Here is a 27,899-nt window from a genome sequence, read left to right on the forward strand (position 1 = left end):
GACTGGTGGTGACAGGGGGTGGCGGTTGCTAAGCCCAAGATCAGCAGTGGCAGCGTGTAACAGCCGCCCGCCGTGCACCCTGCCCCAGCCCTGCACTGAGCTGGGTTCCGAGGGTTTTAGATACAGGGTCTCACTTCACGGTAACGCCCAGAGTGGGGGTTGTCCCCAGCGCACACACGCAGAAGCTGAGGTTTGCTCAGCACAGAGACGTGGCTTGTGTGTGGTCCTGCAGCAGGCTGGAGGCAGGGCCAGGAGTCGCCTGAGCGTCCCACCATGGGGAACGGGGGAGAGATGGCTTCAGAGGTGGCCCAGGTCCTGGCTCGGCCGCCGGGGGGCTCGGGCAGGTGTCTCTGCCTCCTGGAAGCTGTGGTCCCTCTGTGGGACCAGCGGTGGTTCCTGGCTCCGGATAAATGCCTCAGGCATGGAAGACACCTTGCCCAGGCTGGGAGCGTGGGAGGCACGTGACGAGAATAAATGCGCTTTCTGGGTTGTGGCTGTCGTCCCTCTCTTCTTTTCCCTTCCTAACCTTCATTCCTCCCTTCATCCCTCCCTTCCTTCCTTCCTTCCTTCCTTCCTTCTTTCCTTCCTTCCTTCTTCCCTCCCTCTTTCCTTCCCTGCCCCCTCCCTCTTTCCTTCCCTGCCCCCTCCCTCCCTCTCCCTTCGGTTTCATTGTATTTCACAGTATTTAGCCATTATTCAAGGTAAATCCATTTTAACTACAATAAAAATTTCTTTATATCACAGAAATATTTCCACATCTAGGCTGGTAGCTAAATTATTCCAGGCTAGCAGAACAACAAAAAAAGTAGGCCTTTTAAATCATCTCGGCCTCCTCTGTGGGGCGGGGGAGGGGAGAGGAAGGGTCAGTTTGCCGTTCGGTCAGAGGTCAGAGGCGGGACTGATGGGCAGACCAGCTGCAGGTTGACCATCGCAGCCCCTCCGCACAGCCGTGGCTTTACTGTGTCAGCTTAAAACGCATCTGCTGGTCCACGGGCTTCCTTGTCCTTGGCTGTTCCCCTTTAAGGAAGGAAGGGCATTCGCTGTCCTTATTATGTCAGAGCCAGGTAAACGGAGACCTGGGAGGTAAAATGACCGAAGGTCACACTGCCGAGGAGGCCAGAGCCAGGACCCCAATCGCCGCCTCTCACAGACTTACTGTACAGCAACCCCGGTCCCGGGCCTCAGTTTCCCCATCTGCACAGGGAGGGGCCGAGATCTGAGTGGGAGCTTGATTGTATGGCATAATCAGACCAGAGCTGGAGTCAGGCTGGCTCTGCCACCCTCCAGCCCCGTGACAGGCAGCGAGCAGGGAACCCCGGGGATCCCCGGTCCCCACCTCCCAGGGAGGTTGGGCCTCGTCTGGCAGTGCAAGGACAGCGCCCCACAGTCCCTGACTGGAGGCGGCCCAGTCCCTGGCGGTGCCGCCCACCAGCATCACCTTCATTCTCGTCCTCGGGGCCATCCCTGCCCCTCACTGCACCAGCTCCACGGGCCACACATCTGGGACCCTTGCTGCTCGGCCCCACTGTCCTGTCCATGTCCTTCCAGCTGCGCCTGCTACCTCCAGCAGAGAAGTCCCCTCTTGCTCGCCAGACCTCCCTGAGGCTGGGCCTGGCACATCCGAGGCGGAGGCTGAGGTTCCCAGGCACAGGGCCTCCCCAAAGGTCCCCAGGGGTTTCTGCCCTGGGCCCCCCTTCCCCAAGCCTGGCTGTTCCTGGTCTGCCACACCTGCCCGGCCAGGAGCCCCCAACCCGGAGAGGAGCCGGGCCAGAGCTGCCGCAGGGGGAGGGCGGCTTTCCGCCCACCTCGCCTCGTGTCCCGGCGGAAGGACAACAGAGCAGGGTTCTTCGCTTCTTTATTAGAGATATTTTTAAAAGGCTTTTAAATATTTTTTTCTTCCCCCACACCAGCAAATGAAATAATTGCATAATTAGTAATAAATTTGTTCCTCTTCTAAGTGTGGATTTTTTTTAAAGGCGTGTTAAAAATTTATCATGCTTCCTTCCCCCGACCCCTTTCTTCCACTCATGTACCCGACTGGTATTAATGCATTTTTGAACCTAAACTCCCCCCTCCTCTTAACTAGACAGGTCATTAATAAAATGTTCTCCGAGAGCCTGAGCATTTTAAAGTTGTATATCTCCAGATAGATGGCTTGGGTGAGTTGAACACTGCTGCATTAAGTCTCTGTGATAAAATATTTATCCACCATTAGAATTTTTTTTTTTTCCTATCGGACTGTTTGTGAAGTGTCTTGCTCTTTTCCTTGAGGCAGACGGGGAGGAGGAAGGGCTTCCGAATGAGGTCTGCAGATGAAGGCATTTCTCAATTCTGGCACCTGCTGGCCTCCTCTCCTCGACTGGGTCTCGGTTGTCCGGTGGGGGCCGGGAAGATGCAGGGGCATCGGGGAAGGAAGGGTCTCTCCCTGGGCTCACGGCCCAGGGGCCCTGGAAGAGAAGTTGAGGCGGCAAGATGGAAAGTGTGCCGCCGTTCGCTCTCTTGGCTTAATTATTTTTGTGGGTTTGTGGCTCTGATGGAGTCGATCGCAAGCCACGAGTCCAGGCCCTTTCCATCATCACAGATGTTATCCCAATGGCCTCCTTTTATTGATCGTACTCTCCGGGCTCAGAGCTGGGCCCGCTGTGTGTCTGTATTACACATACATGTATAATTCTAATAATCATGGAGCGGGGTCGGTTTATAATCCTCCCTGATAGATGGGAGAAAGAAAGCGACTTGTCAGTTCGCACATCTGGTATGTGACATCAACGCCCGTGTCCTTTTTCACTTTTCTGCTTGCATTCGCTTGTCCTGGTATGCATTCCTTCGTGCACTCGCGGACCCTCGTGAGCCAGGGTGCTGGGCCGGGAGCTGGAGAATCAAGTCGGAGTGTGCAGATAAGCGGCTGCCCTCCTGAGTCTTCCATCTGCGAAGCAAGCAGTAAGAGAGCAATGGGGCCACAGAGACCTTGATCTTGGGGTCAAACCAGGTGGTCAGTAGGGGGAGTGGCAGCCTGCATGGACTCCAGGAGGGCGGGGAGCACTCACGCTGGCCCGGAGCCCGCCCTACTGGCTTGGTGGCTACACTTTCTGAACCGACCCGGGCGTGGGGAAGAGTCCCAGCTCCACAGACACCCAGACCTGCTTGTGAAATCGCCCTTGTTGTCCAGAGACGAGCTGGCTTTTCTTGCTGGGGTTTGCCTCCCGACGCTGAATCAGGACCGCGAAGAGGACTGTCTGAGTTTGGATCCTGTTGCCAGGCACATCTGTCCCTTTGCCTGCGGACAGTTGCACGTGTGTCTCGAGCTGCACATCCGGGAGACAGCGTGGCCTTCCACCCCAGGCCTGCTCCCCCATCTGAGTCCGAGGCACTGCCGTGCACCCAGCTGCTTGAGACAAAACACCCGGGAGTTGTCCTTGATTCCCACCCTCTCTCCCTACCCACTCGAGTCTGTCAACGGGTCTGTCTACCCGCTTCAAAACGGATCTCGAATGCACTGGCTTCTCATCATCTTCCAGGCCGCCGTGGCATCTCGCCGCCACCATCTCTGCCTGGCTGGTCTGCTTGCTCCCTCCCTCCCATCCTCTGCCACTCTGCGGCTTACGCGCTTCTCCAAACTGGGTCACCCGCTCCTCTGCTCAGACCTTCCAGTAGCTTCTCACCTGTCTCAGAGTGAAAAGTCTGGTCCTTACCCTGGTCTGCCTGCTCTCCAGCTGTCTTGAGTTTGCCCCCATCCCTGAGCTGCACTGGCTGTAGTCTCTCCTGCCACCCACCCATTCTTGCCACAGGGCCTTTGCATGTGCTGTGCCCCCAGTCCTTAGCTTGGGACTTGGCGTGGCTGCCTTGTCCTTGTCCTCCAGACTTCACATCCCCACACCTGCTTCCCCATCCTTCCAGAAACCAGAGTGAGGCAGGAAACTCGGGAATCCTCCTGCCCACTCCCTGCCCCTCCCCCATTTGAATCTTCTGCTTGGTATTTGTGTACCTTGTTTATGTTTTCACTTCCCCTTTCCCCTCTCCGGACGGCGCATACGGTAGGCACTCTTACAGTGAACACTGAATGAAATGAAACGTTCAGTGCCTCCGTCCCACCAGCCACATTTCCCACGCTCACCAGCACATGTGGCTAATGGCTGCGGAATTGAACAGTGTGCTGGGTAACATTTCCATCATCATGGAAAGTCCTAGAGTGTTTGCTCCCCAGGAGCAGAACTGTGTGTGTGCGGCTCTCCTCCGTGCGTCCAGCACTGAGTGCAGAGCCCTGCACACAGTAGGCGCCTGGGATGTCCCGGGCTGCCGGGCGAATGGGTCAGTGATGGTAGAGTACACCGTGTTAGTGCTGCGTGAACCCCAACACGGTAACCCCGGGGAGCCTCCCCGTTCTGCTCAAAGGAAGCCCGTACCCCTACCCGTGTGGAACTGCAGTCATTTGCTCAAGGGTGGAGAGGCGGTCGCGGTGTAGACAGTACTCAGCACACCGGAGCTTGGCTCCCACCAGCTGGGTGACCTCTTTGGACCTTAGTATCCTCCTCTGGAAAAGGGGCGCAACATCCGTGTCTTGCATTTCTCCCAGCCGTCGCGAGGCTTCCGTCAGACCAGAGCAGGCTTCTGTGTGCTTCAGACACCCCCAAAGCTGCCTTTCTCTCAGTGCTGTCCCCGGACGCGCAGCAGCCATGTCACCTGTGCCCTTGCCAGAAATACAGTCTGGGGCTCACCTCCAGGGTGCACGCCCGGCTTGACGGCCACCGCTCCAGGCAGCAGTTCACACATCCCGTGGGGTGAATGTGAACTTCCTTTCAGGGAAGCGGGAACCCCTCTCAGTGGGGCAGGAGGGTTCAGCCCTTTAGGAAGGCAGCAGTCCGTGCGCAGGCCCTCCCTCGTGCCCCTTCCCGTCGGCCGGAAGTGTTAGCAACGGAACAACAGTAGTAGCGGCCGACGGGGCCTTTCTGTGTGTGCCGTGGGCCGGGCACTGGCTTCAGTGATTTGCGTGCCTTCGTTGACTCATTTAGTCCTCGGGACGAGGCGGTTTTGCTGGAGAGGAAACGGCACAGAGAGGCTTAGGGACTGGCCTGGGTCGTGTAGCTGGGAAGTGGCAGGGGGCCTGGGTTTGAGCCTGGCGCCGGGCCCTGGAGCCCACACTGTATGTCCCCTCCTGTAAAGAGCGGAGGGACCCCAGTGCTCTCCCTGCTACCGCCAGTCTCGCTAAAATGAAGAGACAGCACCAGGGGGACAGCCAGACAAGAACAAATGCGGACTGACATCAGCAGCGTGCTGTTCCTGGCACGGAGTCGTCCGCCTCCCTGGAGAGCCGGGGGCTGCTGGGTGCGCTCGGCCTTCACCTGGGGGACGGGCCCACATGGGCAGGACGGCCAGCCTGCACTGGAAACCGAGGGGCTGCTATAGACTGCCAGCCCCCCTGCTCCTTGTATCCGCAGCGGCCCCCGCCCCGTGCCTCCGCGTGCACCAGCATCTGCTTCACCCCTCCCCCCACCCCACGGAGGGCCCCCCGGGGGCCAGCACCGTGCTCTGTGGCACTACCCGCTCCCGTCCTCCTGCAGCCCCACTGTACCCAGGTGAAGCTCGGGGGTGCAGGGGCCGGGCATCAGCCAGGTCAGCCTCCCAAACCCACGTCCTAACCACAGCCCTGTCTAGCTTCCTGCTTGTCTCACAGGCGGAGCCGGACCACACCCCTTCCTCACCAGAACCCGACGCTGTCCCCCGGGAGGGGTGCTGCTCATGCTGGCTTTTCTCTCTGCAGGCCAGAAGCACTTGTGTGTCACCAGCCTCCTGATCTGCCAGGGTCTGCTCTGGGTGGGCACTGACCAGGGCGTCATCGTCCTGCTGCCCGTGCCTCGGCTGGAAGGCATCCCCAAGATCACAGGTGGGGCTCTGGGAACCGGTCTCGGCAGGGCCTGGGAGTCAGCTTGCAGATGGCCGGGGAGGGTGAGCCTTGTGCCCGGGGCTTTACACTCTCCTCTGACGTGGGGGCTCATTCTCTGATGCCCCCTGAAATCACAGGTGGCCCTGTGGCACAGTGGAGTTACGTCACCCCACCCCGAGGTCTCCCAGCGGCTTTTGGGTCTCAGTTTCCTAATCTGGCCAATGAGCACAATGGTGTGTGTTGGTCAAGTGGCTTCAGGATTGGTGGAGACTCTTGACTGATGGCCGGGCCCCTCCTGTTCCCTCCCCATAGCAGCTTCAAAATGTCTGGGCTCCAGAGACCGACATAACCGAGGGCTCCTGGGGATGGGGTCCGCGTGCAAATGTGTTCCAGTGGAGCAGCGGGAGGTCTGCCCTGACGGGTGGCACTAAGGGCCAGGAGAACAAGGGCGGGGTCAGGGAGGACCCCAGAACCCTGGGCCCCTCTCTGCCTCTGCCCTGAGAGTGATGAGCAAGTGGTCTCCAGCTGCGGCCGGAGGGCTGGGGTAGGTGGGGTTGGAGGGGGAGGCCCTGAGGGCAGACCAGGCCGGCCGGAACGGGAACCCCCCTTCCTAAATTCCAGAGTCTCCTGTTTTTATCACATAGGTCATTTTGTTCCCTGCGGTGTTGGTCCTTGGGTTGTAGGGGTGCATCGGGCAGAGACCCTGCCCCCCAGTGCTGACAGTCTGGTGGAGGTGGCTGAGGCCGGGTGGGGGGCAGGTGCTGTGACGGCAGGTGTTCCGGGACCCAGGGGCACCGAGACAGGGGTGCTTGGCAGTCTGCGGGTGGAGTCAAGGACAGGACGGGCCGTGGAGGAGACTGAACTGGGCTTTAGAGGACGGGGTGTAGCATAGGTGGTTGGGGAAGGCTCTCCGGGCAAGGCCAATGGCTCGAGCAAAGTCAGGAAGACCTGTAGCTGGCTTGGGGGGGGGGGTGCTGCTGGTGCTTTCACACTGACAGTCCCCCAAGTGGTTCATAAGGTCACTCCTGTTCCCTGTCCCACTCCTCCACGGAAAGTAGCCCTAGAGTGTGGGAGAACCCTCCCCCAGACCCAAGGCCTTCTGGAAGGTTCCAACATAGATTGCAGTTACCAAAACAATAACCGCCACCCAGAAAGTTCTCCGAGAGAGAAGTGTGGGTGCCTCCCCTAAAGCCCTGGGCCTTCGGGCCCCTTCTCCCTGCCCCTTTCTTACAGGGAAAGGCATGGTCTCGCTCAACGGTCACTGCGGGCCTGTGGCCTTCCTGGCCGTGGCTACCAGCATCTTGGCCCCCGACATCCTTCGGAGCGACCAGGAGGAGGCCGAGGGGCCGCGGGCCGAGGAGGACAAGGTGGACGGGCAGGCGCCCGAGCCAGCGCCCGTGCCCGCGAGCCACATGGGCCGCGAGCTGACCCGCAAGAAGGGCGTCCTCCTGCAGTACCGCCTGCGCTCCACCGCCCACCTGCCGGGCCCGCTGCTGTCCGTGCGGGAGCCCCCCGCCGACGGCTCGGCCCTGGAGCACAGCGAGGAGGACGGCTCCATCTACGAGATGGCCGACGACCCCGATGTCTGGGTGCGCAGCCGGCCCTGCACTCGCGATGCCCACCGCAAGGAGATCTGCTCCGTGGCCATCATCTCCGGGGGGCAGGGCTACCGCAACTTCGGCAGCGCCCCGGGGGGCAGCGGGAGGTCGGCCCCGTGCGGGGAGACGGACAGCGCCCTCCTCATCTGGCAGGTGCCCTTGACGCTATAGCCCCCGCCCGGGCGCACAGCCGCAGGCCCTGCGGGCGGTCGGCACTCGCGCGTGCGCCTGCTGGGGGCCCCTCCCGCCACCCGGGGTCACCCCCCCACCCCGGGAGCACTGGGTAGACTGGCCTTCCAGGACCGCGAGGATGGGCCTAGATCTCCCTGAACTATCTTGGCAGAGCAGAGGAGAACTTCCTTTTTAAAAAAAAAAAAAATTTCAGAGAGTTTGGGGGAGGAGTCTGGCTTTGGGGAGAGGTTACCTCTGGAGGAAATGGCCTTCTNGCCTTTTTTTTAAAAAAAAAAAAAAAAAAAAAAAGAAAAGAAAAAACACAAAACCTCACAACTGGGGGGGAAGCCCAGCGCCTCTCGTCCGGCCGAGGGAGCGGGGCTCAGAGGCGGCCACGCGTGTCTCCTGGAAGGGCATGTGCGTGTGAGTGTCTGAGAGCGCGTGGGCTGGTGTGTGAATGTATATAAATGCGTATATAGGGTGTATATTATGTGTATAAATGAAGTCTGTACATACTGGAGCTCTGGGAGATGCTGGAATAAAAGACAATAACGTGCGTACTTGGGTGGACTTTTTGTTTTTTGAGATGTGATGGGGAAGAAGAGACAGCTGTCACGAGATAGGGCTGTTCTGGAAGCAGGAGCCACACGGCTCCCAGCACCAGGGAGGCCCCGACACAGAGCACAGGCCCTAGAATGAGCTGTCTGATGCCCTCGCCATTGGCCATGGGTAGCTTTCTACTCTTGTAATTAATTAAAGCGAAATAAAGTCACAAATTCAGTTCACACCTTTCTAGTGTGTCTCGAAGAGCCCCACGGGGTGTGTGCCTACTGTACTGGACAATACAGGTCTATTTCCATCATTCCAGAAAGTTCTCTTTGGCTCGAGAAGGGGCTCTTGGGAGCTTCTTTTCTGAATAGTTTTTGAAGAGAAGGCCGCCCTCCCTGCTCTGGAATGGGATGGAGGCAGGTGGGCTTGAGGCCTGTCCCTGCCCACCTGGGAGGGAGGAGAGCTGAAGGGTTTCACTGTGTGGAGGATGGGGGTCGGGGGGCTATTGCTATGGGCAATGAGGCGTGATGGGGAGGGGCCGAGGGCCGAGGGGGTGAGTTCCAGATGGGGGTGGCAGAGCCCGGGCTGTGAGTGGGGCTGGTGGCTGCGGCTGCTTGGGGCCCCGGCTTCCTTTTCTGGCTCAGTCTCCACCCTTAGATTTCTGGAGTTGCCTGCAGGGAAAAAAACGCCAATACCCACCACCCAAGAGGGAAGTGTTTTCTCCATCTTCCCACCCACCACCTTGCTGGCATCTGTCCCTGTGTCTGTCCACCCACCTCCCGCCCACCTGTGGGGCTTCCCTTTCATACTCCCTGGCCGTGGCGCCAGGTGGCGGGGGAAGGAAAGCCGAGATCAGCAGGGGTGGGAGGCAGCCCTGTCCACGAGACCCCGCTGGGCAGCTCCATGGGCTTCCGTGGACGCTCTGGGGACCGTGGGGGGAGAGCCACCATGGCGGGGGAGACCTCCTCAGCCAGGTCCTCACTGCCTGGTGGGGTCTCATTCACGGGCTCATTCACCTCCTTCGCAAACCCCTTGGGCTCCCGTTCTCCTGGGCCCCCTCTTAGCTGGTGGGGCTGTGGAGGTGAGCAAGGCAGCGGCCACCGCGCCCCCAGGTGCAGGTAGAGCAGAGGGCAGGCGTAAGGGCCAGCGGCTGAGGGCTTGGGGGAGGTCAAGTGTGCTGCAGAGAAAGGGGAAGGGCCTCCGGGAGAGAACGGCCTGTGCCAACGTGGGCTGTGCAGAGGTTGATTTCTGCCCACAGGCAAGTGGTCCAGCACGGGTCCCCAGGAAAGGGGGTGGGGAGCTGTGTCTGGGGGAACCATGACCCTGGACACTGACCCTACAGGACACTGGACATTCCATTCCAGAATGTGCCCATCTTCTCTGAACCTCCTTTCCCGTTTTAGTATCAAAGGGAGACTCACCAGGGACCTGCCCATGGCTCGGGGAGAGGAACTAAAGAGCACCGCACTCAAGCTCATTACCCGATGCTGTCTGGGTCGGGCCCCCAGGGGGTGCCTTTGTCCCCTGAGTCCAGTGCCAGGTGAGACTTTTCCTAGGACAGTCACTGGGAAGTTGCAGCCCTCTGGGGTGACAAGCGAGCCTGGGGGCTGGGATCTGGCAGGTCTGTGTCCATGGAACACCCGCGTGTGTCTTCCAGGGCGTCCTTCACCGTCAGGCCTCAGTCTCCCAATCTCTAGAACAGGGACGATGGTACCTCCCTCAGTGAATTGCCGAGGACAAGTGCCAATTCTCGTAGCGCCTCGTTCCAAATGACTTGAGGCAGACTGTCTGGTTAAGAAGTCCCCCGTGTGTGCAGGAGTGGGCGTCTGAGAACTCTGCGGTCCATTAGATCCTAGACCCTCAGATCGCTCAGCTGAAGGGGACCTGGGAGATCTGTCACCGAGAAACTGGGGGACTTAGCAACGATCATGAAATCATTGTACCAGTCAACAGCCCCTGTGCTGAGTCTCTGCCAACAAGGTAAGGACGGGCTGGGGGCATTGGAAGCGGCTCCGGAGATGTGAAGATGCGTGGAGGACATGCCGGGCACGGGAGGGAGGGAGGCCCTGGCTTTAGGTATCGATCAGAGCAACAGTATCCATAGCACTTTGGGAGTGCTCTTTCGTCCTCACAGCCGCTCCCCTGCCGTGCTCCCCTCGTTCTGCAGGTGGGGGACCCGAGGCTCCGTAAGTTAAGTAACTTCCGGAGGAAGCATCACGGCCAGACTCTTCCCCCCGCCAGACCACCCAGCCTCCAAGAGCAAAACTTTGGAGACAGATAGACCGGAGTGCCCAGTATGCTGTCCCCACTTACTAGCTGCGTGAGGTCAGGCAAGCACCTTAACCTCTCTGTGTCTCAGAGAGGACAGAACAATAGTCTGGGCCATGGGAAATGAGTGTCATTCATTCGGCATTTATGGAAAGCCTGCTATGTGCCGGGGTAGACTGTTCTGGAGAGAGAACACCAAGGAGGGGAGGGAGAAAGGTCGGGGAGGGGGCTGGTGATGTGTCCGGGGAGGCCACACTGAGGCGGTGACATCTGTGCCAAGACCTGGAGGAGGGGCAGACATCAGGTCGTAGAACATTCTGGACAGAGGGAACAGCATGGGCAAGTTGCCGAGGCGGGAGTGTGGCTGGGGCGGCGGGAGCATGGGGCTGGTTGCAAGTTACCAGGTCGGATCGAGGAGGGACTTTGCCTTTTCCTCAGTGACCATCTGTCATCTGTCTTCACGATCACTTTCGGCTGCTAAGTGGAGGCTGCCCTGCAGGGAGCAAGGGTAGAGGCGTGGGAGCCGGGAGGCCACTGAGGAAGCGGATGCAATGTCCTGGGGCAGGCTGCTGCTGGCGGGACCATGGCGGCCACGGGGGACGTGCTGGATTCTGAGGCCAGCGCCCGCAGTCTTTGCGGATGGGGGGCAGGGAGAGGGAGAAGGGGAGTCCAGGATGACCCCGAGGTATCTGGCCTGAGCAGCTGGAAGGACAGAGCTGCCATTTCCTGGGGCAGGATGTGGGGGAGAACTGGGAATTGGGTTTGGGGCGTGTTATACTGAGTTGCCACTGATCGCCTCGTGCAGGCAGGACAGTGACTGTGAGTTTGGAGCTTGACGGGGAGGGCCAGGTGAGAGACAGGTGTGCGCGGGACCCGATCTCCAGCGAGCAGAGGTGGCGGGGGCTTGACGTCCTAGAAGCCACATAGCGAATTGGAAGGAGGAGGGAGCCAGCTTCCGGGTCCGGTGCTGTGGACGGAACTGACCTTGGGAGCAGCAGGGGTCTGGGTGGGGTCTGAGGCAAGGCGGGCTGTGTGCCTTCATCCCCTGCCCCTGCCCGAGAGGGAGAAGCGCTCTTGCTTCACCCCCAATGAGCAGGCACAAGTGGGGGCCCGTTGTCAGGAGGCAGGTGCGCCGGGCCCACCCTGCAGCTGGGATTCTGCGCAGCCGCTGATGGGGAATCTCGGCTGAGGGCAGGTTGATCACCCCCGCCCGTGGGTAACCCAGCTGCCGCCCCCTCCTGCCGCCCTTCTGCACCCCCAGCGCCTGGGCTCTCATCAGCTGGGGCATCTCGGACCAGCAGGCCCAGCCCGCCTCTAACCCCGCTTTCCCACCCTGGTGGGCATGCAGGGGGCACCGCGCCCTGCCCACGGTGCTCTGTCCCCCTTCAGCCTTCCTGACTTTCTCCTGGAATGGTGAGGGCCTCGGGTGTGGGGTGGGGGCGCCATGTCCCTGCCTAGGAGCCCTGGTAGCGTCCAACTTCAGGCCGGTCCGCTCAAGTCTGTTCGGTTTCCGACTCGCTGTGTAAACTGGGATTTCTTGCCGGGGAAAGTGGCTCAGCCGCCCGTGGGCATCTCTGTGCTCAAACACTCTTGCTTCATAAAAGGAAGTGGCTTGGCTTGTGTTCTCCCAGAAGCAGACGCAGAGAGAAGGATTTTGATTTGAACCATTTATTAGGGAGGTGAGGTCAGGGCCTGGCAGGAGGGGATGCCTGTGGGACAGGGAAGGGAAGGGAGCCAGAACGGGGAGTGTTGTGAGAAGGCGACCTGAAGTGGGGGCTCCAGAGACAGCGCAGAGCATGCCTCAGAGTCACCCTGGCCATGGGGTGAGGACACAGGGCCACATGTCCCCCAGCTGCCGTCAGGGTGTCCCCAGCTGAGGCTTCAGCCAGAAGCATTAGTTCCTGGCGCTCCAGCCCGCCTCCTGGGTCGGCCAGAGAGAGAGACCCTGTGGCCCCCAGGGCCGCGCACACTGCCAGGGCGTGTGTATGGGAGAACTGGCTTTGATAACTTTAAACTGTTTTCTTCTCCAGTGAGGCCAGGCTTAAAGGGGGTAGTCTTGCTATGGACACAAAAATATTACATTTGGACTCAAAGCTGGTTGTTTGTTCTGGGTTGTACCCCCTGTCTCAGCCATTCCGGCAGCTGTAACAACTTTCCACGGGCTGGGGCTTCAATTTGTTTCTCCCCGTTCTGCATGTGGGGGAGTCCAAGGTCAAGGTGCCGGCTGACTCGGCGGCTGGTGAGAGCCCTCCTCCTGGCTTGTAGATGGCTACCATCTTGCTGTGTCCTCCTATGATGGAGAGAGGAAGCCCTGGTCTCTCCTTCCTTTCTTACAGGGGCGCTGATCCCATCATGGGGCCCCGTCCTCATGACCTCATCACCTCCCCAAATCCCCACCTCCAAATGCCATCACAGTGGGGGTTAGGGCTTCCACACGTGAACTTTGGGTGGGGGCATGAACATTCAGACCATGACGTGTGCATATGCACGTGCACACACACGCACACACAGACACATACACGTTACCTGGCCTTGGTTCAATGGGGTGGGGACCAGGGAGACATCCACTCATCAAGATCTACAGGGGATGAAAATAAACCTCAGGTTTATATTGCAAATGGATCACCCGCCTACATACACCTTCACTGGCTCGATCTAGGCTAGAGTCACTGGGGAGATGAGACTGTCTCTGTCCCATGGAACATCTGGTCCAGTGAGCAGGATGCTGGAGGCCTTCCTGGAGGCAGTGACGTGTGGCTTTGGAGTGATACAGACTGGGGTTTGTAACTTGGCTCTGTCACATACTTACTGTGTGGCCTTAAATCAGTGACAGCCTTCTGTGACTGCATGTCCTCAACAGGGCAGCTATGGGCTCCCAGCCGTGAGGGGCCAGCCAGGCCCATGACTACTCTGCTACAGCCTCTGGTCCTGCCTCTGCTCTGAGAAATGAGCCAGAAAGGGAGGCAGATGAAGGAACCGGGGTTCAGAGGGTGTATAACTTGCCAGGGTGCACACAGCCTGGGGAGGGGGAAGAGGGTGGTGGGGTGAGCTCTGCAATTCGCGGGGAGCTCTGGCTCTGGGAGGGACTGGGGTGGGCCTGGCTGGTTTCCAAACCCCAGACTCAAGAGGAGAAGCCCAGCTGTCCCTCCCTGCAGCCAGAGCAATGTCAGGCTCCTGGGGACAGGCTTCTTGCCCTGTCTGAGAGGGACTTGTCCTCCTGCCACTAACGTGATTTGTGTGACCCCCGTGTGGCCTCCGCCCCGTGAAAGCCAGTACACACACCAACAAGATGAGGACCCATGCCCTTCTTCTGTGGGGTAACAGCCTCTGCAGCCTGACTTCCGTGGGCTGATAACTGCTTTCTTTGGATTGCAAAGCATGTGCGTGTGTGTTCGCACGGCTGGTGGTCACACGGGGTCGGACCTGAGCTTCAGCCACACACGATGGGGTATAAACAGCACTGACCGTGCTAGTCTGATGGGTGAGACAGAGCCACTAACCTGGAACGTTCTAAGTCTGATGGGGGAGAGGTGGTGGTTCTCAGGGAACTCTCAGTCTGATGGAGGACTCAAAGCCCCCATCACCTAGGCTGATAAGGAAGCTGCTAGTCTGTTGGGGGAGATCCAGCCCTATTCTCAGGGACCTGCCCGTTTGATGGAGAAGAAATAGTGTCTGCTCAGGAGGAGACCCTTGTCTGATGGGGGAGTTGCATTCCTGTCCTCAGAGGGTTCTCCAATCAGATGGCGGAGACTCCTGAGCTGAAGTGGGAGATAAATCCCTTGCCCTTGGCGAGCACCCAGTCCAAGAGGGCAGACAGGACCCTCAACCGCGAAGAGACCTAATAATGAGACACACAACAGAAACTTTTTTTTTTTTAACAATGCCGACCTAATTACAGCACTGCTGAACCACTCAAACTCCTCATTTACACATTCCTGGGGAAATGGCAAATATCAAGAATGTGTAAATTGAGGAAAATTAATATAATTACCCGAGCTATTTCTTGTCATCTTTTCATATCAACAGAAACCACAAACCTTTCCTGGTGAGAAGCGTGGCCGTTACAGGCTCTCTCCTGGAGGCAGACAGCTGGCTCCCCCCTCCCCCGCAGGGACCAGGTGCTTACAGGTGCCCCATGCACCTGCAAGTCAGCCCTGACAGGTGCGCCGGGCTCCGCGGTGGAGAGGGCTCTGGGCCTTGAATCGGGAGACGCAGTTCGAGTTTTGGTTCTGCCGCTGGTTTGTGTGGGATCCACAGGTCCCTGCACCTCTGGGAGCTCACGTCCTGCCGGATGCTAGTCCAAGGGTACTAATTCCGCTATTGGGTCTGGGCACCGTGTCATCTGTGTGGTACCCTCTATCCCAATGAATCATCCCAACCACGCCCAGACGGCTTTATTACCCTCACTTTATAGACGAGGAAACCGAGGCTCAGGGAGGGGAAGGCACTTGCCAAGGGTCACACAGCGTAGGACAGGACCCCAGCCTACAGCCTCCATGCCTATACCCTTAACCCTGTGCTACCTGCCCCCCACCCTCGGTGGTAAATGGGGGCCCATTTCCTGGCTCCGTCCCTCCACTTCGCCCCCTGAGGATGCTGTGCGAGGACAGATGCCTCCAAGCCACAAATGTTTGCAAGCCCTTAGCCTTGGTCTGCTCTTCTAGAACGTGGGGATGTAAACAGCATTGTGTACACAGGCCGTTTTGAGGATGAAAGGAGTTAATTCAGGTAAAATACTCAGGGCAGCTCGTGGCCCGTAGTGAGGCCTCAGCCACTCCATGGTAATCAGCTCACCCGGGAGCTCCGCCAGGAGTCTGGATCCAAGATGCTCCTTTTTAGAGCGTCAAACGCCCAGGCATGCCGGGAAGCCCTTCGTACCTTCTGGAGAGAGGCATAGCTGCTTCAGCCGGCGTGGAGAACCCAGCAGTTTGTGCAGAAACTTCTATCAGTTCTGCTGGCTGAGGGCGCACCAGTGCCAGTGCCACTCACCAAACTCCTGTGGAGAAGAATGGCAAAGGGCAGTGAACGCCGCTCTGATGAATAGACGTCCCGTTGTGGGCCCTTTAGTGGGTCCAGAAAGCAGACCACGTACGTTTGCAGAAAACGTGCTCTAGTTTGAGCCAGCGGTCGGTCCTTCAGCAAGTGTCTACAGCTGGCCGCTGGGTGCCAGCTTCCTGGGGGGGCGGGGGGGTCTGGGGCCTGGGCAGCGAATGAGTGGACACAGTCCCTGCCTTCCTGGAGCTGAGCCCCCAGCCTCTCAGGCAACGGAGGTTTGAAAAGATGAGGTTCCACGGGGTGTCTGGGTGGCTCAGCGGGTTGAGAATCTGACTTGTTTTCGGTTCAGGTCATGATCTCGGGGTCTGGGGATTGAGCCCTGTGTTAGGGTCTGTGCGCAGCAGGCAGTCTGCTTGAGATTCTTTCTCCCCTCTCCCTCTGCCCCTCCCCCTACTTGTGCTCTGTGTCTCTCTCTAAAAAGAAATAAATAAATCTTAAAAAAAAAAGGATGAGGTTCTTGGAGGTCCAACGTGTAGGGAAGAGAAAACTGGTCTTGGGGGTCTCACAGATGTGGAGTCTCCCATTCGCTAGCCTCGGTTTCTCCAGTTGTAATGCTAACAGCTCCGTCCCAGGCTGCTGCCCCCAGACAAAGAGCAGGTGTGTGTAAAGTGCTCAGCCCAGGGTTTGCTCACTCGGTGTGAGCGCTTTTTTTTTTTTTTTAAAGAAACAGAGAGAGAGAGAGAGCACGTGAGTAGAGGGGAAAGCAGAGGGAGAGGGAGAGAGAGAGAATCTGAATCAGCCTCTATGCTCAGCGTAGAGCCCGACGTGGGGTTTGATCCCACGACCCTGAGATCATGGCCTGATCCGAAATCAAGGGTCGGATGCTTAACCGACTAAGCCGCCCAGGCGCCCCCAAGTGTGAGCTCCTCTTAGTACTGATGACATCGATGTTGGGCCTGAGCAGGTGGCTCCAGGTGCGCGGGGCTGGCAGGGGAGCATCCTCTCCCGGGGCCCCATCTGGGGGGAAGGGAGATTCAGGGGGCTCAGCTGCGGGAGATCTGGGTGGTCTCCGTTGAGGCCTCCATGGGGCACTTCCCTCAGGAGCAGCTGGAGAAGTCACCTTGCCGCAGGTGTGGCTGGGGCTGCGTGATACCAGCGTTCCACCGTGGCCGTGACTCTCCACAGCCTGGTGCTATCGGTCCCCCTACTCGGATCAGAGGGAGATGTGGAAAGACGAGGAGCTGAGATCTTCAAGCACACCGCGCCAAGTTCTATGAGAGCTGCGGACCTCTCTTCAGAAGATAAGTGTGATTCAAAGGCCCAGCTTTAAAAACAAACACACAAACACCACTCCACAGGGGCAGCACGGTGAAGCTAGACTGTGTTGGCAAACCCAGGCCTGGAGGCTCCTGGTTCCAGGGGTTGCGGTGCCTGTGGCCCAGGGTGGCCCCAGATGCCTGAACTCCATTCCGGAAGGTCTCCTGAGTTCTTTCCAGCCCAAACCTAACTCAGACACAACGGACAGACACAGTCTTCTTCCCCTGTTTTTTCTGTTAAATTAGGTGACCAGGCCCTTTTCTTTGGCAAATCTGGGGACATGCATTTGCATGCTGTTTTGCATAAATCAGGGAATCATTTGCATCTATTTGCATGTTTCTCTGATGTGAGATTCAAGGAGCCCAAACTCAATGTGCATAAAATGAAACAGGTAGGTTGAGTCTGGCTTTTGGACTCCTCTAAGGTGGCCTGAACCCCACAGGCTGAGACGAAGGAGCTCAGATGGCCGCTGGTCTCCTGGAGCCGGTCAGGCCAGGGAAGGACTCGGGCTAGCTCTCTCCAGGGATGCGTGGGACTGCCGGGGAAGGAGAGCTTCGGGCACCTGGATACAAAGAAGCTAAAGGAGCTGAGATGACACCGCAGGGCAGAGTGTCCTCCTCGGCCCAGAGAAGCCCCTCGAACAGGTGCATGCAGTGGGGAGCGACGGAAACCCTTCTGCTGCATCCTCGTTATTCAGTAGCTGCTCTGTACCAGGCACTGTGCTGGACTTCTCACTCGGGTTGGCCCGTTTTCTCCTTAGAGCCTTACAAGGTGGCTTGTTATCGACCCTTCTTAGAGATGAGGAAATGGAGATTCGGAGAGCCGAGGTGACCGATTCAAGGCTCCGTGACTGGTCTTTGGAGGTCCTGGACTCAAATACAGGCCGGTTTATTTCTAGAACCTTCCTGCCCTGGTTAAGGAGAGTGAGAAACCCAGCCTTTGGCAGCTCCAAGAGCATCTCTCTCTCTCCCAGACAAAGGCTCTCTCTTCTTTCCTGTGTTTCACTGGACTTTCTCCTGAGGAGGGAGCCCGAGGGCACCTGCGCCTCCAGAATGGCTTGGTTTCCATAACAACAGAGGTACACCAGCCGAGTCATAGGCCACCCCCAGGGAGCGGGTGGTGGGGCATCTCCCTTGGAGGGAAGGAACTTCAGCCCCTGGCACAGACCTGGCACTGAGCAGGGTCCCTGAGAGTGCTTCTTGAGTTCATGCACAGAATGGTGGACGTTAGGGGACACTCCTGCTGCCGTTGTTCGTGCCACCCTCCGATGGGGGGATGGGGGGTGGCGGTTAAAGGGGGTGAAGACTCTATGTCACTTTCCCCATTGGGAAGTGGAATATGTTTAGCTTGCTCTTGAGGCCGGGTTTTTCTTCATTTGGGAGTCCTGAGTTGCCACGTGAGAAGTCCAGCTACGCTGATGGAGAGACCACGGGGACATACCCGTGGAGACAGACACGGCCTGAGAGTCCCGGCCACGGGTGCCATGCACGCCACTGAGCCATCATGGACGCGCCATCCGGTCGTGTCCCCAGGTAACTACGGATCTGGATCGTGTCTTGTCCAACAGCAGACCCACTGCTCCCGGCAACCCATAGAATCATGAGAGACTGTGGCAAAGCGCAATGCTTTAAGATGCTAAGTTTGGGGGTGGGGCATTTCATGTAACCACATGCCCCTGCCTCTCCCGGTAGGAAAACCATGCTTTTCGGATGCTGCCTTACCTGCTCACCTGGGGGGTGCCCGTCATCATCATACCTTGTTCCTGCAGTCACAGGAGTGGGTTGGGACCCAGGCCTGGTCTGTATACTGTCTCACCCCCTGGCAATAGTGATTGGACCGGAGAAGAGCATATGTCTCCAGACAGACCAATTGGGGCCCTTCCCTGGCTTTATATATTGATGCTGGGGGAGAGAGTCTTTCTTTCTTCTGGGGTTGCTAAGCCGGGGGGACATCAGCCTGGAAGCTGTCTGTGGTCCCGTTCCCTGCCCCCGTCCCTACGTCAGCTCAGTGCGGAGTGCCCCTCACCACAGCGGGAGGGAAGGAGGTGAGCAGGGATAGAGGGGGTGGTGCAGTGACAGCTTTGGGTTCTTGGCGTCTCTGCGCAAGCTCTCCCTCCGGACTTCCCGGTTTCATGAGCCAACACATGTTTTCTTTGCTTTAAGCTGGTTAGAGTTCATTTCTTTCTTTTTTTTTTTTTAAAGATTTTACTTATTTATTTGACAGAGATAGAAACAGCCAGCGAGAGAGGGAACACAAGCTGGGGGAGAGGGAGAGGAAGAAGCAGGCTCATAGCGGTGGAGCCTGATATGGGGCTCGATCCCATAACGCCGGGATCACGCCCTGAGCCGAAGGCAGACGCTTAACCGCTGTGCCACCCAGGCGCCCCTAGAGTTCATTTCTGTCACTTGAGCTGATGGGACACACATCACACTGACTCTATTGCCTTGCCTCATCAAACTTAGAAATAACCCAGGCTGCTCTGTGCCTCATCCCAGAGGTTCAGTTCTCCTGGGAGAGGAAAGGAAAAATGTACCAGCTCCGTCCAAGGCTGCGGCGCTGGGTGCATTCCTCTCTTCTCTTAAGAAACCCCCCACCCCTGGCTTTGGGGGGGTGGCGGCTCCTCACCACCTTGCAGGGTGGGGGGCAGGCCAGAACGAGTGGTAGAGCCCCACCGATCCTCTCTCCATGTGGCAGAGCAAGGCAGAGACCAGGCGGGGAAGAGGGGGGAGGCAAGGGAATCCCATTAATTTTTCCAGTCCTAAATCAATTTAATGGGAGCCTCCAATGGCTCTGATTTGATTTTTCATTTTCAGTATTACAATTATCAGCTGATATTACCGGCAGCTCAGGCTTGAAATGGGCCAACACAGTAGAGGCTGTCAAAAAGGGAATAGTCCCAGATTACACCAATTACCTAATATTTTGCTAATTAGACACCCATGCATCTCCCTCGTTTACAGCTAGGGGAAAAAAAAATCCTTCACACTATCATTGTTATTCTTCTTTGCTGATCCATGGTTATCATGTACCCCAGCTTGGGGATTTTGCATCCTGAGGAGAACTTCTGTGTTCAGGATCCTGTGCCTCATGGTATCACCTCATGCCGAGGCAGGGAACCCCGCTCTCTGCACTTAGTCCTTCTTGCTGCTCTCTGAGGGGACCGAGTGCAGGGGGTTCTCAGCCCCCGTGGGCTGGCACTGGGCCAGGAGGCAGAACATGTGGGGTTTCAGGCAGCCTTAAACCAAAAAGCAGGTGGCTCAGAGAAGGCTCCGTGGAATGAACTGGGCTGAAAAGGTGTCGAGAGTCAAACTTTCCTTGCCCTTTACAGACGGGAAAGAGTTTCCGGGAGGGGCATGGCTTGGCTAAGGAGTCGTGGCAGAGCTGTGCTGAGCCTCGGGTCTCCTGATCCCCGATCTAACACCGCCTACGGCCTGTGTGCGCTCAGTGTGTGTCTCCTGTGTCGCCGCCTGGGTCGGTAAGCAAAGCTGGCTCAGAGGGAACATAGAAGCATCAGATGTATTCAGGTACGGGGCCAGCCCGTTCGTCTGCAGGCTCGTCCGTCCGCACAGATCCTTTGGCTTTGGGTTCAAATCTTGTGCTCACCACTTACCAGCTGCGTAACCTTGACCAAATTCTTCAACCCTTTGAACCCCAAGGGGAACAGAAAGCCCAGCATGAGAAGGGGGCTCATGAAAATCAGGAGCTAATGATCTATCTGAAAGAACCATTTTCCAAGTGGACACACAAGGTCAGCGAGGGGAGGCTTCTGTTATTTTATTTTGGTAATAGAAATAACTTGTTATTATTTACCGAGGACCCGCCGTGAACTCCAGGCTTGTGAGAAATGCTTCACAGTATTAGCTCATTTAATCAGTGCTAGAAGGCAGAATCGTCACGCACATTTTACAGCTGGGGAAGCTGAGGCTCTCAGAGGTCAAGTGGTTTGATTCCTACGGCACATGGCAAAGCTAGGACTGAAATCCAGCTTGTTTCCAGAGACCTTTAGGACAAGATAGGAACCCTCCCCCCCCCCCAGGGTCCTTCAGCCTCCCTGAGGCTGAAATGCAATGGGTTGGGGGGCAGGGGAGGGACAGCGAGCCCCGCAGCAGCGCCGCCTGCAAACCCCTTCGGCCCTCCCCAGATCCTGATTCCTAGAGCTCGGGCCTCAGGGCAGCTGCTCTCAGAACCATGGTCAGCTCTGCTCTGCTGAACCTCATTACCTTTATCAAATTAATGTACACAAGCCAGTGTGGCCACCTAATGAAGACGTTTCCCAGGGCCCTGTGCCGGCTGCTTAATGAGGCGGGAGCGGCTGGACTCAGGTTCACGGTGTCCTGGGCGAGGAGAGGAGGTGTCAGAGCGTGACCTGACCGCGGTGGGTTCCTACTCCGCCACGGTCCAGGACTGTGGGTGACTCCCACCAGTCATTCCGGCCATCCCCCCTGCCGCCGTGCCCGCTCTGCACGCCAGCTCTCCTTGGGAAGCAGGGGGTGCTGTGGCCTGCAGTGGCCGACTTCTTCGTGGTTAATTGTGTAAGTGACGAAGAGAAGACTTTCTTTTGTGCCTGATAATGGGTCAGCCCTGCGGCGGAATGCCCCGGATTTGGTTAATGAACTTCTTTTCTTTCTGTAAATGAGATTTTTGACATGGGAGGGGTGGGTGAGCTGGTGAGGAGGCTGTCGGGGGCTCCAGGTGAGCGAGGGGCTGCTGCAGGGGTGGGGGTGCTGGCTGGAGAGCTGCTCGGCAGGAGGCGGGATGCATGGGGGAGAGAGTCAAGGACTGAATCCTCCTTTCTGGTTTGGGCAAGGGGACGGCCTGGCCAGCCTGCCCATCCGGTCATTCCTTCATTTACTCATTCATCCGACACACACACACACACACACACACACACACACACACACTCCTTACCCATATGCCAACCTCCAGCTGCAGGTACTGGGGACAACACCATGAGCAAAGTAGACCAAATCCCTGTCCTCACAGAGCTGACATTCTACCCTGTGGTCTTAGCCTCGTGAACATTTAGAATCTTGAAATCTTGAGCCTTGGGTTCACTGAGTCTTAAAATCGAGACTCTTCAGTGTAATTTTATTAACATCCATGAAGCGAGTGCTGACTTCATGCAAGATCTCACTCGGCCCTTGCCGCGCCCCGAGAGGTGGGTTCCAGGGTTATCGCCACGTTAGCAGACGGCGCCGGTGAGGCTTCTGGAGCACCCCGTTTTTTGATGTTGCCCCTAAGAGGCTGAGCCAGGATCAGCCCAGGCCTATCGGACCCCTCTTCCTCCCCTGCTGTCTCGCTCGTCTGACCAATGGTAGGAACTTGCACAGATGTCCTCGAGCATCCCAGAGCATCCTGTGTGCCATTCCGAGCCCCTCTGTGAAACTGTGCAGCCCCACTCGGTTCCCCGTACATCCTTGGCCTGATCCTTGAGCCCTCAGGCCCCTCCTCCCCTGCTCACCCCCCTTCCTCGCCACTGTACCTTCCCTGCCTCCAGCCGGTGGGCTGCTTCTCTTCCTGTCTCAGCCAGATTCTTGTAGCGGGCACCTCCGTTGTGACAAACACAACCATAACGACCAGCCCTTACTGTGGGCTGACTCTGTGCACGCCCACCTCATTTACTCCTACCAGTGACTCCCCCAGCTGGGTCCTGCCCTTATTCGCATTCTACAGATCTGGAAATGAGGTGCAGGGGCACCCAGCTAGTGAGTGGCAGAGCTGGGATTTATACCCAGGGCTGGGACTCCAGAGCCCACACCCTTAACCAACGTTGAACAGTCAGGAGGCTGGGTGAGAGATCCCCAGGGGTGAGGCTGGGCAACAGGACCCTGATCGGCAAACACCTGCTCTGTCTGCAGTGTCAGGAGGTGGGGGCGGGGAGAAGGCTAGGGAGGCCTGCCGACGGAGCAGCCTGCCTTGTGTCAGCTGCGGACTGTGGCCAGTGCCACCTCCTCAGACAGATACTGTCGGGGTGTCATCCATTGGGCTCTCCCGAGCTAATGCAGGCTTCCTTCCTGCTGAATTTTTTAAAAGAGAGAGAGAGGGAGAGAGAATCTCAAGCAGGCTCCATGCTGAGTGCAGAGCCTGACATGGGGCTCGATCTCACAACGCTGCAACCACGTCCTGACCTGAAACCGAGAGTCGGAAGCTTAACTGACTGCATCCCCCAGGCAACCCCCCTGCCATTGATTTTTACAGTGCTGAGCAGTATTTAAAATTGCCATGACTTGTTAGCTTGTTTTTTCTCCCTCTAGAATCTAAGCTCTAGGAGGGCAAGGCTCTCCTCTTGTTGGCTGAATCCCCAGCCCCTTTGATCCCGTGTTGGGTTCCTACCTGCACAGAGGAGGATGTATTTTCTATTTTTTTTTAAGGTTTATTTATTTATTTTAGGGAGTGAGAGAGTGCAGGGCAAGGGGCAGAGGGAGAGTGAAAGAGAATCTCCAGGGGCACCTGGGTGGCGCAGTTGTTAAGAGTCTGCCTTCAGCTCAGGGCGTGATCCCAGCGTTCTGGGATCGAGCCCCACATCAGGCTCCTCCGCTGAGAGCCGGCTTCTTCCTCTCCCACTCCCCCTGCTTGTGTTCCCTCTCTCACTGGCTGTCTCTATCTCTGTCAAATAAATAAATAAAATCTTAAAAAAAAAAGAAAGAGAACCTCCAGAAGACTCTATGATGAATGCAGCGCCTGACACGGGGCTCGATCCCACAACCCTGAGATCATGACCTGAGCCGAAATCAAGAGTTGGACGCTTAACTGACTGAGCCATCCAGGCGCCCCAGGATGTATTTCCTTTGAAAGAGACAAAACCTCCAACCCCCTTGACCAGGGTACGGTCTAGATGTGGACCTGCTTCCATCTGATCATTTCAGAGTGAATGATTGCAAACAAAACAGAAGCCACAATCCGCTGGGGCCAGATCACCCCTTCTTTCCAGCCCAGACTCAAGGCTGCCACGAGCCTCCTCCTACCTGTTCCGCGCAAGCCCCGCCCCTGGCTATGATGTCAGGGTGGCAGCCCCTGGGATCCCAGCCTGATTTGCCTTTAAATTTTACAACTTTGTTTACGCAGCTCAAGGCCCGTGCAGTAAAGACCACATGCTCCACTGAACATTTATGGCCACAAGTGGCTCCTGGCGTGGGCAAGGGAGGGGGCTGGGGGTCCGGGGGAGACCCACCGGCTCTCAGTCTCAGCTGTTCCCTCTCAGAAGTCATCCCTTGGCTGACTCACTAAATCTTTTTCTTGATGGCAGGGACCCACATCGACTGAGCGGCCCATGTCTGGGTACCGTGCTGAGCGTGGGGTTGGGGGAAGCATTGCATCTGCCACTGTCTTGGGTGGCTGCTGGAGACGAGGACTTCGGTGCAGGGCAGGGTGAGAGGGGGCCGGGGTGGGGGTTGGGCATGCAGGCTGGCGTGTGATTTCAGGCAAAGCTCCACAGATAGTGGCCTCAGCCTGATTCCACAGGGGCTCTGGAGTATACGTTACACCTCCGAGTTGGTCCTGACTGGCGACCTGTCTGTCGCTGGCCGAGGACCAGCCTTGGGGCTGTAGACCTGCAGACAGCTCAGCTCCCCGTAGATGAGGACTAAGGGCTACCTCCCCGCCCCCCGCCCCCCGGGAAGAGCCGCAGGTGCAGGGAGGCCAGGGTCCGGCTCGCAGAAGCAGTAAAAGGTCCCTGCAGGGCTTCTGGGAAAACACCTGACAGGCCTCCCTACAGGGGCTGTGGGGTTCACGGGCAGGTGGAGAAAGACAGGTAGCCAAGACAGTATTGCGAGACACTGGTGGCTGTTAATAAAAACCACCCAGAACGTTCCTGGTGCCAGGCTGTGTGCGGTGCCCGGCTCATGACACCTCACAGACCTTCTTCATGGCAGACACGGTCACCCTCATTTTACAGGTGAGGACATGGACGCACAGAGAGGTTATGTCACTTGCCCAAAGACAAAGAGCTAGTCAGTGTCGAGCCAAGGCTTGAACCCCAGAGCCTGTGCATTTTCCTGGACATTTCTGGGCTTCCAGGAAGCTCCTATGAGAAGCCTTGAACTCAGCCTGGGTGGAGGGTCAGAGAAATCTTCCAGGGGGTCGGGGTTCCAGGTAGCAACTTCCTGGACCCCGGTTTTCCCTGTTGGTGGGTCAGTCATTCAACAGTTATTCATGGAGATCTGAGAACATGCCAGGTCCTGCTCGAGGCCCCTGGGTTGGGGGGCGGACTGCAGAGAACAATGCTTGGAAAATGACCCTCTAGGAAACAGATATTCCTGATCTGGGTTCTGGGAAGGTGGACGATGGGGAGGACGAGAGGCAAAGGGGCAGCGAGAATGTCTCTGGAGCCTTACCTAGAAGACAGGGAGGAACTCACAGGCTTGGTGTGTGGAGGGACACAGAGCCATTGGCTGCTTTTCTTTTCTTTCTTTCTTTCTTTTTTTTTTTGGTGGCGGGAGCCATTCTCAAAACAGTCCTGTGGGTGTTGCTTTGTCTCTGCAGTTCCAGATGAGGGAATGGGGTTCCAGGGGATGGAGGTGGTGCCCTGGGCGGCACAGCTGGCTGGAAGCTGAGCTGGCCACCGGGTATGGTGGTGGCAGGACAGAGGGCACCGGGGTGCACCCACGTGGCGGGGTGCAGGAAGCCTGAGGTAGGGAAGAGCATATGGTCAAACTGCTTTTAGAGGCACTGGGCGTCTTCAGGAATGGTCGCCTGTGTCCCCAGTGCTTGTAAATGACCTCTGTCAGCCTCTGAGAAGGGGAGTGTCTGGCCTTATCTCCCCCCACCACGTGCTTCCACGTCCAGGGAAGCTCAGGGCCCTCTTGACCTTGACAGACGCTTGGGCCCATGCAGGGTGGTGCCCGCAGTCTCCTCTTTGCAGTGGGAGGTCAGAGTCTGGGGTCACCCAGGAGGGACCAGAGGTGGGGACACAGTGGGTTCTAACATCTATGCTGCCTCCTGCCAGCTGGGTGGCCAGGACAGGCTGTGGTCCTCTCTGAACCTCAGTGTCCTCATCTGTACAGCAGATATCCGGGGCCTCTCGGGCCTGCCGCAGCCTCGCTGAGGGAGCAGGATCTCCGTCTTGGGCCGCAGAGAAAAATGTGGAACCAAAGAGCGGCAGAGTCGGTACAGGTGCCGTGGGCGGGGTGGGTGGCCACGTGCAACCAACAAGCAAGGGATGATTCAGGTTGTTGCAAGAGACACACAGGGCAACACAGTCTTGGTCCTACCCCCAAGGAGCTCACCGTCAAGCCTGGAGGGCAGGTAGTAATAAACATTGCTATTCCAATAATACTGTGAATAAATGATAATAGTTTGTTGAGTACTTACTGTGGGTTGGGGATGGTGAAGTGTTTTCATGGATTTTTATTTTAATTCTCACAACGACCTGAGAAGGCAGCGATTACCACCGTCAGGGAGGTGAAGCTGCTTGGGTCACACAGCAGAGCTCAGAGGAGGTGGAGCTGTGATTGAAACCCCATGGGTCTGTTCGCTGGCTCTGTGTACGAGCTTCTGTGTATGAGGTGGTCTCCTGAGTGCCTGCTATGTGCCAAAGCAGGCACTGTCCCTGCAGTAATGCATATCTTCAGTACCGTAATTTGCATTGCAAGTGAGCTTAAATAATAAAGGGAATTCATGGACTTACAAAACTGAAAAAGAGACGGGACCTGCTTCAGGCAAGGATTGATCCAGCCTCTACACGCTGATTGGTAGGCATAGGACCAATGCATTTTCCCTTTATCCCTTTCTTGGTTCCACGTCCTCGGTGTCTCATCATTCACCTCCAGCCTCTCTCTCGGTCTCTAGGATGGCCGCCAGAAACTTCCTCCTTCACATCTGTGAGTAAACAAGAGGCTTTGTTGCCCAACAGCTCAATGCAAGTCCCAGAATTGGGCCTATGGGTCCTTGGGTCAGGTGCCCACTCCTGCTCCAATCACTGTGCCCAGGGAGATGGAAGACATCGATCGGTCTAAGCCAGTCAAACCCTCCCGTGATCAAACCACATTGCCAGGAAATTTGGCCAATGGGCCGGAGAGGGAAGAGGAAAGAGAAGGCCAAGGAAGCAGACTGTAAATAAATACTTCCTTCCTACAGGACAGATGTCATTCTCCCCACTTAAAGGATTCAGAAACTGAGGATCCAAGTGGCCCAGCGACAGGATGGTGCCCTCTGACTGGGGAGGGAGTGTTCCCAGCGTGTCTCATGCCAAAAGTCCTGTGCACACGCACGTGCTTAACAAGGGTCGTGTAACCCAAACTCTCCGGCTTTCCCAAAGCGCCCGGGGTCGGGGAGGGGGGACCTCACGCTAGTATCTAGAGAATGCAGATGGAGACAGAGAGACTCTAGTCTTTGGCCCATCAAATTGGCAAAGGTGGACAAAATGATGTTCCTTGAAGATGCAGAGTGAGGAGTGAGGCAGGCTGTGTAGCCTCGGCTAGCGGAGCAGCAGATGGCCCGAGCTTTCTGGAAGCAGGTGCTTCTATATTGTGCTCAGAACCTTGAGCTTGGTACCTTTTGACCCCCAGCAATTGTACTTCCGAGACCCATCCTTGCACGACGGGAGACGGGCCTCTTCAATAATGATGTATAAAGTGGTTTCTCGCAGCAGGGGAGCCCTGGCAACCCTGTAATCTCAGATTTTTACACCTGTTCGTCTTTGTTGGTAGATATCTTGTCCACCAACAGCAGGGTGCAAAAAATACAACCTTCCTTATTGTTCTAAAACTGAGCTTTAATTTCGATTTCAACTTTCCCTTCCAACCAGGGGCAGAAGCCCAGTCTCTGTTGGCTCAGGCTCCCTGTGTCCCCCCCCCCCCCCAACACCTCTTTCCTTCCTTGGGATGTTCTTGGTCTTGTGTGGTTGTTAGTTCATGATCCATTTGTCACTGCCTGTCCCCTCCCCGCCCCCCCCATTCCTTTTTTTTTTTTCTTTAAGATTTTATTTTTATGTCATCTCTACACCCAGCCTGGGGCTCGAACCCACAACCTTGAGATCAAGAGTCACATACTTTACCGACTGAGCCAGCCAGGTGCCCCTCTGCCCCCCATTCCTGATCCTACAAGCTCTCCTGGTTGGTGGCCTTTATGGGTGGGGAATGTTCTCCCCCTGAGATGAGGCAGCCTGGTAGACAGTAGGCTCA

The 27,899-nt window shown here is 57.1% G+C and overlaps 2 protein-coding genes and 1 non-coding gene across 13 annotated transcripts in view; 2 read left to right on the forward strand and 1 right to left on the reverse strand.

Annotated features, from left to right (window-relative positions):
- Positions 1–7,890, forward strand: part of ARHGEF10L (Rho guanine nucleotide exchange factor 10 like) — a 159,235-nt gene extending 151,345 nt beyond the window's left edge. For all 11 annotated transcript variants that reach the window (XM_034671270.1, XM_034671267.1, XM_034671271.1 and 8 more), the window contains 2 exons: positions 5,759–5,881; positions 7,115–7,890. In XM_034671270.1, coding sequence (XP_034527161.1) covers positions 5,759–5,881; positions 7,115–7,650 — 659 coding nt within the window. In that variant the 3' untranslated portion in view covers positions 7,651–7,890. The remainder of the gene's footprint in view (positions 1–5,758; positions 5,882–7,114) is intronic.
- A 1,409-nt stretch (positions 7,891–9,299) lies between these two features.
- Positions 9,300–27,899, forward strand: part of ACTL8 (actin like 8) — a 105,356-nt gene continuing 86,756 nt past the window's right edge. Inside the window, exon 1 of the mRNA XM_034671881.1 lies at positions 9,300–9,739. Coding sequence (XP_034527772.1) covers positions 9,684–9,739 — 56 coding nt within the window. The 5' untranslated portion in view covers positions 9,300–9,683. The remainder of the gene's footprint in view (positions 9,740–27,899) is intronic.
- On the reverse strand, positions 27,718–27,790 carry TRNAK-CUU. Its single transcript has one exon. It is a non-coding gene; the product is annotated as a tRNA-Lys (tRNA).

The sequence above is a fragment of the Ailuropoda melanoleuca genome, chromosome 11, assembly GCF_002007445.2.
Source record: "Ailuropoda melanoleuca isolate Jingjing chromosome 11, ASM200744v2, whole genome shotgun sequence".
Lineage (NCBI taxonomy): Eukaryota > Metazoa > Chordata > Mammalia > Carnivora > Ursidae > Ailuropoda > Ailuropoda melanoleuca.